Source organism: Haliotis rufescens, unplaced genomic scaffold (genome assembly GCF_023055435.1).
Source record: "Haliotis rufescens isolate VD_foot unplaced genomic scaffold, xgHalRufe1.0.p SCAF_54, whole genome shotgun sequence".
NCBI classification, from domain to species: domain Eukaryota; kingdom Metazoa; phylum Mollusca; class Gastropoda; order Lepetellida; family Haliotidae; genus Haliotis; species Haliotis rufescens.
Genome location: NW_025964268.1, coordinates 735542 through 747184, shown reverse-complemented (window position 1 = coordinate 747184; position 11643 = coordinate 735542). Strand labels below are relative to the sequence as shown.

At 38.2% G+C, this 11643-nt stretch overlaps 1 protein-coding gene across 1 annotated transcript in view; it reads left to right on the top strand.

Annotated features, from left to right (window-relative positions):
• The first annotated feature begins 2615 nt into the window (after positions 1–2615).
• The window catches only part of LOC124138481 (actin-interacting protein 1-like), a 32582-nt gene continuing 23554 nt past the window's right edge, over positions 2616–11643 (top strand). Inside the window, exons 1-4 of the mRNA XM_048385158.1 lie at positions 2616–2730; positions 6534–6655; positions 9144–9234; positions 10561–10708. Coding sequence (XP_048241115.1) covers positions 2715–2730; positions 6534–6655; positions 9144–9234; positions 10561–10708 — 377 coding nt within the window. The 5' untranslated portion in view covers positions 2616–2714. The remainder of the gene's footprint in view (positions 2731–6533; positions 6656–9143; positions 9235–10560; positions 10709–11643) is intronic.

Here is an 11643-nt window from a genome sequence, read left to right as displayed (position 1 = left end):
ACGGCCATATTGGAATGGCTTGCGACCCTCCCTCAACTATTACTTCATCCCAATGTCTCACTGCCAGATATAGATGCATGTTTGTTTAATGTCGTGATGCCTTTTTACAATAATACAATAACCAATATAAATAGAGACCATTCTGTTTTAAGAATTGCGTGACGTAATGTAGGTTATCTCATCTAAATTAAACTTGAGACTGGTCTTTAAGTTATTTATTAGGGGGTCCTTAAAATGATACCCCCACCGATGCACCTATATAATAACCCCGCCCACACCCACCCCAACCCTACAGAGGAGTCGTAAAGGGAATTTTGTATTACGAACACATGAGTCCATTATTTCAAGCGTTTTCCACAAATTCTATTTTTTTTCACGCCGCTCTTCCCATTGCGTTTTTCTGTTTTCCCTCTGTCGACCACCCTTCCGGCATTAATAAATAACCAAAAACAATTTAATTAATTGATCGCCACAAATGTAATTATTTGCCTTTTCCCCCACGAATATTATTGCGCCCACGCTACAGCGAGTAGGCGCGGACACTGGAATGTGCCAGTGACATGTAAAATATAAGCCCCAGGTGAAGTTTGTTTTGGCATGCACAAATAGTGTGACCTCGATGACCAAGGGAAACAAGCTGTTTTTAGCAGTTTCATTCAATGCTTCATGATATGTGACGTTTGTAGAATAGCGAAAATGGGAGTTTCCTGAAAACTATTTGAAACTGAAAGTGTCTCTCCTTTACACCTGTTCTCGTTTCTTTATTCGCGTATGTTGTTTTCGGTTCTGTTAAAAGGAACAAACATATAGAATTTTTTTTATACATACATGATTGTATATTCATCCCCACCCGCGTTTATTCAGTGAATATTTCCATATCAATATCCGAATATGATAGACATATTATACACTTGATAATCGGGGATGATCCAGTAAATTAAGAAAAATGATTAAAAAAAACGAATTAAAAATAATAATTTATAACTGCAATTGTACGCAGATTCCCCTCACAATACATATATTGGCGGGAAGTGAATATAAGAGTATTTTATACCCACCCTGGTAATCGGCAGTGGCATGGTCGGGTTCGATTTTATATAAATTTATATAAAAAACAGGTGTTGGGTGGGTGGGTGCGCACCCGGATCTACACGCCACTTCTGGATCTGCGCATTTCACAAAGGCAGAGGTAAAATCTGAGGGCAAAGAGTTCAATTTGTTTTCACCCTGCTAACTTTTATAATTTTTTATCAAATCCATTTTTTTAGTGTATGCTTTCTTTTGTCCGGCAGTTTATTTAACTCTTCAAGTGACTGAGTTGGGCTTGGCTGTCTTTGAACTGTGGTTCGGCTATATCACCGTGTGTCAACTTAATTAATTGAGTTGGAATTTGAAGTCCAAATTGGTGCTGACCCATATGCTAGGAATTTTGTCGCATGAGCCCTCCTCCTACCCCGTCACCCACACCGTCTCTCTGTTGATCCGTCAGAGCCATTTATAGCTACATAATAGGTGATGTGATGTTCTTGAAACTTGATACAGGAAATTACCCTTTGACAATAATTAAGTCAAGCTAAAACACAGTGTAACCCCATTAAGATTAAGTAATTAAACCTTTTCTCATTGACCAACTGAAGAAATCGTTTCTGGTAACTTGGCCCTACATACGTATTTACTGAAATAAATATATGTATATTACAGTATAGGGCGGGGACGAGTCTAAATTAACTACCCGGGTACCCCCCCCCCCCCCCCCCCACCCCCCCACCCCCCACCCCCCACCCCGGGTACCCGCTGTAGGTCTCAAGAGAAAGGTACAAAATTTGACCCTACTCCTGTCAAAATGTATTTAGATACACGTATAAAATAATCTGGTCATGTATACACTGAAGTTGACTGAAGTTTTATCTTTATGCAAACCCCGCCGTGATATTGCTGGAATATTGCTAAAAGCGGCGTAAAACCATACTCACTCACTCACTTTATGCAAACATATAAAGTCAGAAGGAATGTGTGCATAGTCGGAAAGAAATGTGATCGTTTGTCACCATAGAGTTCTAGGTAATTTTTGCCATTAAACAATATAATCAAGTGACTAACCACGGGTCCGGGTAGTCCTGTGGGTACCCGTGTCCTACTCAGTACCCACCCGACACGAGTACCCGAGTTACCCAACCCAGCCCTATTACAGTATGGTTATATTTTGACAATCTTAAATTGTTTATTGTTGTTTTAAACTTATCCATATTGAAACACCACAAACGTCGATTGACAAACAGAACATTTAGAATTCCGATCTCATTATATTTTGTTTACGGTTAAACGATTTCAAACAACTTTTTATGTCGTCACAACCTCATTCCAGCTCAGCTGAATAATCTTCAATTTTAAACACAAAGGGATTCCACGACGATCGCCTTTGCAGACTGATTAAACAGGGACAGTACAGAAACCTGCCATCAGTTGTGTGCAATCACAACAACGTGGTCAATATTATAAATAAATATATCCTAACACGGACAATATTTGATCTGAAATGGCGCGCTCACCTGGACGACAACCATATATGGTAAAGCCGTACGATGGGCATGCGCATACATCGTTCGAATGCTTTTGACTCACTTCCGGGGAGCACACCGGTCGAAAACACGGAAGAGAGTTAAAGTTTGTGATATACCATTTATCTGCTGTCAGATTATAGAGCAATAACCAACATGTCCGCTTCTCTGAGTGAGTACAAGAGCTGAACTTTGTTATGACATAGAAAACATGTCCATTGCTTGTCTTTTTCAGAAATATTGGGAGTATCACACGCCTCCCCTTAGCTACATGGCACATCCAGTCGGTGAATTTTAAACGAGTTGTACTTGATATTTGAACTGCAGCCATTATCATCCTTAAATTCCTTTCCTTTTAACGATAATGCTGTCTTCATGGCACGATTGTTTAATTCAATGTCTAAAACATAACGCGAATAAACCATTGGACAGTGTGTGGATTTTTAGGAACTTCAAACAATATAGGATGCAGGTGCGCCGTATGTTGGTAAGCCTCCCGTGTTGGGCCAATGTCAGACAATGAGGTCACTTGTTTACTTGTAACATTTTGTATTTAATAATCATAACGTTTTACATGTCATTGTCTGTTGGATATTCTTTGTGATTTTTTAGTATGGTAAATAAAATGTAAAATGACAAAAGAGTTATCTGCTCTTGACATGAGATTTCACACCTACTCATGAATCAAGTTGAAGTTTTTCTGTCTCAAGTTGTGACTCGAAATGTCAAGTATCAAACAAAATGTAAACGTTATGTTAAATTGAAAGCTTTATTTGTACACGGGTAAATGTGTCCAGGTGTACTTTACTACATGATGTACAGAGGTAATCCTCTTAATTAGATAGGCCTCGCCTTTCATAGGCGGAGGACTCCTACATTGACCACTCAAGAAACATCTGACTTTGATAATTTCCATGCATTACTGAACATCTCTCATACCTGTCACTTCATTTTCACCAATGTTTTACCTTTTCAACCAAAACCGAGGTGTCTTTTATCCCCTAAATGCAAGAAAAAATAAGAAAACATCGAGGTATCTTATATAGTGAAACAATACAGCGTGTCATGGAATAAAAAAGAACTTCGATCAAAGCGGCGAGAGAGAAAAAACATGTGCAGCATATGGACCAGCTGGAGTCATGACATTTAAGAATTGACTTTCACATTGTGTGAGTTCATAGAGTGAGAGCCATCGTAATACATTTTCATCAAGTACAAGATGTCAAAATGGCCGACACGAGTTTGGAAGTTGTTAATGAACCTGTGGCAGGTTACATGTTTTAGTCATCATTGATCACCTGGCTGATCATTGAAAGGTGATTAAAGATGTGTCAAATAGACACATTCATAGATTGCTGTAGACTTTCAGTGTCAGCCTAGACATGGATCGAGTTGACACTGCGATAGTTTGGAAGTGCATTTCTTCGTTTGTTCATTAGGAGGGGTCGTAGCAAGGACATTTCTCAATGTATACTGAAAAGTAGACTAACATATAGTCTCTGAAATGAACATATCGTACAGAAAAAAACAGTTGTTCAGTTATCTTAATAAAAATCTAATAAAAAGGGAGCCCAGTGATTCTCTTCATTTTCAGATGATACTGCAGTAATCTAGGCTTGCCAAACATTATAGACTTGCATGGGCTGTAGTTGATATAAATGTATCAGGGTCTGTAAGACAGACTAACTGAAAAGCTGAGTTCAAGATTAAAGGGTCTAAATGTTCAGAAGAACGCTTCTGTATGTATTCGTGGTAGGGAATTCCCAGGGGTTTCCCTAAGAAGGTGGAAGTAGTCCATCAAAGTTTACGTCATTTCAAGAACACGATCTCATGAAAAACGTATGACTGGAAATGACAATTTTTGCGGTCATGTGACCGACCTCTCGTCCAATGGAAAAGCTGTACATCGTGTAAACTTCAAATTAAAAAATTATGTAAAATTGAACATGTTTTCATTGTCTGCCCCAGCGGCTTAGTCAGTCAGTGGGAAAGCTGTGCGTTACAAAACTTAACATGATATGTGAGGTTGCAGGTTCGATTCATGTCATGGCATTTTCATGTAAAAAACTGTCCCTTTAACTAATCAAAAATGAATATTGTGTTCATATCAAGAGGCCGGTTAAACAAACGTCAATTGTAAAACCTAGGTAATTCAATTAAAATGTAAAACCTCAAAGCAGGCTTCGAAGTGACCCATTTCAAAACCTAGGTTTGGAAGATGAACTGGTAATGAATACTAGGTTTGCCAGAGGTTGTCAGAAACCTAATGCAATATAGGTGAACACTGTGATAGGCTTATAATTACTGATCAAAGGCTGGCTTTACCTATTCATAAACTATACCGCACTCCATTTGTGTTTTTATCACAACATTTCAGGGCTTCTCTGTGCCCCCTCATCAGATGTAAGATGAAGTGCAAGATTCACATGTTGGAGGGGAAGAATGAGGCTGAAATGTGGTTAAATTTAACTAATTTAGAAAGTGGTTAAATGTAACAAATGTGATATTTGGGATAACGCTTTCTCAGTAAAGTACAATTCAAGTCCCATCCATTTTTCAAACCCACACTGACTCTCAGAGTGAGGCACCTAATCATCAGCACACAAAGTCAGTTATCTAACTCACTCAGCCACTGAAGCTTCCACAAAAATGAACAGAGCTCCAGATAAACTTTTGGTGTTGTGGGTATTTTACACATGCATTTTAAAATCATTGGGTATCAGTAATTCTATCTGGGTATTCAAATTTCTGTTACTAGGTTTTACACATGTGGGTATTTAAGTTAACATGGTTAAATATTTAAAAACACTATTCATCTAGTCCCTGCAAACCGGTGTCATATGGGTTCGAGAGCTTTAAAGGACTATAAAATACCACGATACTTCCACAAGAAAGTGTGATGGCAAATGATCGTGATGTTACTGTCATCGTGGAGTTTGGCAAGGTTGACGGAATGCCCGTTTATAATTTCAAAATAAGTTGCTGATTTGCTAATTGAATACGCAGGGTTACGTCACAATATTTTGATGATACGCACAAGTTTTATTTTTGTAGCTTATCTGTAATGTTCGTTGCATATTTGATACGCTTGGATTTTATTTTACTGTGTATTTCTGCATTTCTGATGCGTATTTTACGCAGATACGCAGCTTATCTGGAGATCTGAATGAAAGTCCGACAACTGGTTGTCTAGACCATATACTTTCTGTACCCATCTGTCAAGTGTAAATTGGCACTGCTCCCATGGCCGAAAGCTATGAATATGCAATTTAGAAAGTGGTCAAGTGTAACAAAAGCTATATTTAGGATAATTCTTTCTTGGTAAAGTAGAACATCTAGTACTTTTTTGGGTTGAGACCTATCTGGTCTTTGAAATCACACTCTCAGAGTATGTGATCTAGACTAACAGTTGTCAGACTTTCATTTTTTGGGATTAGGTCGCTGACTTTGTGTGCGGTTGGATCAGGTGCCTCATTCTGAGAGCGTGGGTTCAAATCCCGGACAGGACTCAGCCCCCCAAAATACTAGAAGTTGTGCTTTACAAAGAGCATTTGTTACATGTCCAGTTGTATTTAAGATGGGATGAAACCAAGCTTGTCAAGTACTGTGGATATCACTGGAAAAGACATTCATTTGATTGGATGATTATATTTAGCATCATGTCTTCGAATCAAATTCAAAGTGAAACTTAATGGTGAATGGATCCAGGGTATTTGTAAATGTGGATATATTATACACTGGAACACCAAAGATGGAAGGATGAGCAATTGCATTAAAGCAGATGTTTTAGTCTGATACAAGACCCTTGGGTGTGAAAATCAGAAATTGGACTTTTACAGTCAGTTAACTCCCTTGCCTTGGGAAGATGGGAAAACTATGGCTATCAACACTTTCATTGTTTTCAGAGTTCTATGTTTATGGAAATGTTATGATTTCCCCATAACCCAGCATTACTCAGTACTTTTGTTTTTTCAGAGAGCTGTTTTGCCGCCCTGCCTCGCACGGAGAGGGGTCGTCCTATAGTTATGGGTAAAGATCCCAAGGGAAAGAACTTCCTCTATTGTCACGGCACCAATGTTTACATTCGTGATATCGAGGTAAGTGAGTCGTATTTGAAGAATATGTATGAATGTCTGTACTTTGGAAATACATTTTAATGACAGGTTAAGATTATACTGTTGATATGTAACATATACGCTGTAATAAATGCCTTGGGCACTTAGAAAATCGTCAAGGGTGTGCTTATTAGACAGTTTCTGTTGAAAATATCAAATCATTGCAATGTATCTTTTTTAAAGTCCCTAATTTTTCCTACCATTCTCTTCCCATGCATATTCTGAAAAGGTTGAGCCAATATCTTGAACGAATAGACGAATGAATAGCTCAAAATAGGAGAAAATGCTACGCTGTGTAAAATTTGAATTTTGCTTTGTTTACATTTCAAACAAGTGCAGTTTTCGAGCACATTGTTTGTTTCCACACTCACTTATTTTTCTTGATTTCATCCAGGTAATTTGTATTGGTGACAAAAGACCGTTAGTCATTTGATTCTAAAATGTATGAGGAATTCAAGGATGTTTGTATCGCAGCTAAGTTTGAAATATATGTGATGTTACAGGCGTCTCATGATTTTGTAAACACTATCCAATATGGCGGAAAGTTCACTTTGGCATTCGTGTTTGCATATTTTCCGAAAGATTTTAAACAATTCTAGGGTTATTGGCGACGTCTTGGTTATGATGATTGGTGATTTAAAAAATGGCGACATTTTTAGAGGTCATTTTCAGTACTTTTGCTTGGCCTAAAATGCCAGTGGATGATATCACAGAACAGGGAATTTCCCACCTTATTCAAAACTGTGAAGTGTATTTGTGTGGGTGATGTATTTTTATTTGACTTCAAAGTGAGGGTTGTAGGGGAGGGACATATATGTCCCTGTGGCATCCAGGAGGTTAAACATGTTAAAGTGATGCACCGAAGCCTGAGAAACATCTGCTTTTTAATGTAGCCTTAATAGTGTCCATAACATACCCACAGGGTATGATGGGAGACATGGTGTCCAGGGGCTATGATTACCAACAGGGACAGTGGGAACATTCTTCATCAACTCCTGTGGGTCGTTAACCAGATGATAAGGCTTTTGAAGTTATTTATGCTTTTGAAGTTATTTATGCTTTTGACAAGTGGGCAGACGGCTACATATACAGTAAGGATGAAACGATACATCAGTCCACTGATGCATTGTGTTTTCTTGCGTCAAGACTATACATTTTTTACTGTAATGATACAAGACAATACACTTGCTAAAAATATGATTACTATTACTTTAAAATTTTGTAATTAGCATTTCAAGTTCACTACCAAAAACAGCCTCTAGGAACATGTGTCAACAGCTATACTTTTCCATTTGAACCTGCTCTGAAATATTTATTGTCAATTAGTTTCAACTCGATATCATAGGAACTTGTTTATCACAATATGTATCGTATCACAAACTATGTATTGTGATACCTATTGTATCGTGACATTCCTGTATCGTTTCACCCCTAATATACAGCGGAAGTGCTAGACTAAGATCAGATAAGATCAGTTGTTTTAATTATAGTTATAAAAATATAATAAAAAGGAGCCGAGAGACTCTCTTCATTTTCAGATACACAACATTGAAAGGAATTTTGAATAATATTAATGAAATAAGTTACAAACATAAGTCCAAATATACAATGAACACTTTTTATAACCTGACTGTGTAATTACAAGATTACATTGTGTACTCCAGTACGGATTTGTTGACATTCTATTTCTGGTGTTGCATGCTCACGATAATGTGTTTGCATTGGGGTAATAAAACATCAAAACTCATTATGGTGTGTGTAATGTGCACCCCCTTCTACACAGCTTCGTTTTTTTGGGGAAAAGTTTGCACTATACTCAAGAAAATACTGTACTGCAGTAATCTAGACTTGCCAAATATTATAGACTTGCATGGGCTGTATTGGAAATATTTGTTTCAGGGTCTGTATGACTTGTTATGGCCTTGCAGGTGGAGCTAGTTAGAGGGCAGCTATTATTGTGTTTTCACTGACGATCTATGGTACTTGGAGATTTGACAATGCTTAATTGAACATGTTGAATTTTGAACCAAATGTGCATGTGTTACATGTAATTAGTCAAAATCATGCTGATGAATATCATACTCCCGACCTAAAAGGGTAGGGGAATATAGTTATATCAAGGAATTCCGTCCGTGGTTCCGTACTTCCAAGGACATTATTGTGTGCGACCTATAACTTGAAAACTGCTGCTTAGATTCTTTTCAAACTTGGTGAAGACTTTCTCTACCAATAGGAGAGGTGCAGTGCAAAGTTTTATTCTGAGAATTGGATTTTCTAAGAAAATATTCCTTTTTTTTATGTTCTGAACTTGGAAAATGTTGAGGTCGGGGGTATGAGTGAGCCCTGCTCACTTTTTGCCTTGTTGTGATTTGAAACCTTTGATTGACAATTTGGTATTTTCCAAAGTCACGGTAGAATTTCACTGCCATTTTCATTCTTGATTCTTGACCACACCCTATATTTCTCCTAGAACCCAGCCATAGTGGACATCTACTCTGAACATGCGAGGGAGACCACCGTAGCGAAATACTCCCCCAGTGGGTTCTACATCGCATCAGCAGGTACGTACAGCACAGGATGACACATCACATCAATCTCTGTCACGCTGTCCTCTAACTCGGGGCACCCGAGTGTGCAAAATAGCCACATGCCCGTTAGCCTGTGGCTATCAATATTTTGGTTGAGCTATATGATCATGATAATGAATGATTGTAAAATAGCCCTTGACAACCTGTAAGAACAACTACCCACACCATCAACCTTGTAAGAACAACTACCTACACCATCAACCTTGTAAGAACAACTACCCACACCATCAACCTTGTAAGAACAACTACCTACACCATCAACCTTGTAAGAACAACCACCCACACCATCAACCTTGTAAGAACAACTACCCACACCATCGACCTGTAAGAACAACTACCCACACGAGTGAAAATATCTCCCCCCCCCCTGTCACACGATGAGAGAAACAGGATATTTCACGAGACGCATGGAATATCCTATCTTATTCTTTGTGTGTAGTTGTCTATCGGAAAACTAAATTATTTCATTACAAATGTAAAAACCTTGAAACTTTATTTCTCTCTACCGTCGTCTACACAGGGACGGTTCACCACCCTTGTATTTGCTACTTGAAAAGTAGTTTTATGTTTGCAAAATTTAGAAATCTAAACAAAAGTATCCAAAAATATATGGGGTCATGAAAATTCTTTATCATACATTTAGACATGATTATATACAAAATCAACTTTAACAGAAAATATTCTTGAAAACTTGGAGACCGCTGTTGGAAGTGAAAGAATACATGCTGGTCAAGTGAAAAACATGGCGCTTTGCAAAACGAATAGTCTTGATTGACGAGTTAAACAGGAAAATTACAATTATAGCAAAACATTTTCGAAAGAATAACAAAGGTCAAGAAGTGATTTTAAGGAGGATGTCAATAGTTTGTGTACAGGCTAGACATGATAAAGGGAAACAATTTGAGGGGAGATAACTCTTGTATGACACTAGTTCTGTCAAAGTGTTATGTTCACTGCAGTGAAATATCAAGTGTTATGTTCACTGCAATGTCTTTTACACTGAAGTATAAAATAAACACACGTTCCATCTGACTTTTATGTGTTTGAGTCAACTTCAGTGCTTGCATGATCAGGTCGTTTTATATGTGTATCTAAATGGTTCTTGCCAGGGCTGTGGTAAAACAGTTCAGTTCCAAATCAGAGATTTTGTACCCACCTCTTGAGACCTACTGGATGTACAGTGGGTACCCAGGTGGGGTCGGGGGGTCGGGTACTCGGGTAGTAAATTTGGACACCAAACAATCTATCACATGATTTCTGTAGCTATGTTCTGCAGTTTATTCGGTGTTCTATTTGCAGACATCACAGGCAAGGTGAGGATTTGGGACACCGTGAACAAGACTCACATCCTGAAGAATGAGTTCCATGTCCTTGGGGGCAAGATTAAGGACCTTGACTGGGCCCCGGACAACTCCAAGATCGTCCTAGTCGGAGCTGGCAAGGAGAAGTAAGAGCATGTATCTTACACAGTTTCATATTATCGCAGTCTCTGTATTATTGCGGTAACAGAAACTCTCGTGCACACCCCCTGTTGACTGTTTGCAAATATATGCCTGATATTTCATTGCTTGATCAAATAAAGGACTTGTTATGTAATGTCACAGCTACTCGTAAGTAAACATAAACTTCCTGATAATAGTATCTGGAATGTTTTTGAAGTGGCATTACCCCTACCTCCATTCAGACTTGGCTGGAAAAGAACACATTTGTTTGGAAGATGTCTGTTGAACCAACCTAGGTCATATGCATGCTGATAATGCATGATTCTTAACAGGAAGTGATGTAAAGCACATAATCCACACATATCACACCACAAAATAGTGATACTGCAATAATATAGAGTTGCCCCCCTTTGAGTCACTAATGGCGATAATTTGTTAACCGATTTGCTGAAGAAAATCAGCATCGATCAATCCTTAATAATGTGTCATAAAAGTTGAACAAATAACAAGAAAGAAATTTTGCGTGACAAATTTAATAGGTTAGTACCGGGTATGTATACGCCATTATGACTCAGATTACTGCAATAATATAGCGTTCCATGCTACTGTGGATTCGGGTAACATATACAACATAAACCATTGCTTAATCTCAATAGATTTTGTGTTCCTTGCATACGAGTATGAATGAGAAACAATAGTATGACGAACACTGTGTAATTAACCAATGGAGACTTTTCAGCTTACGTACTCTTATCTCCAGTGTTTCTGTTACATATCTATATTTACCGATTGAATGCAGGTGTCATGTATGTACATGAACTTCACTGCAGTGAATAATGCACATCAACTGAGACAAGTGCCACTTTTTGCTTGTATGGCATGTGCCAGATGGCAGCACTTGAACAGATGAAGATACAGAGTCACTTGAAGGATGATTTTA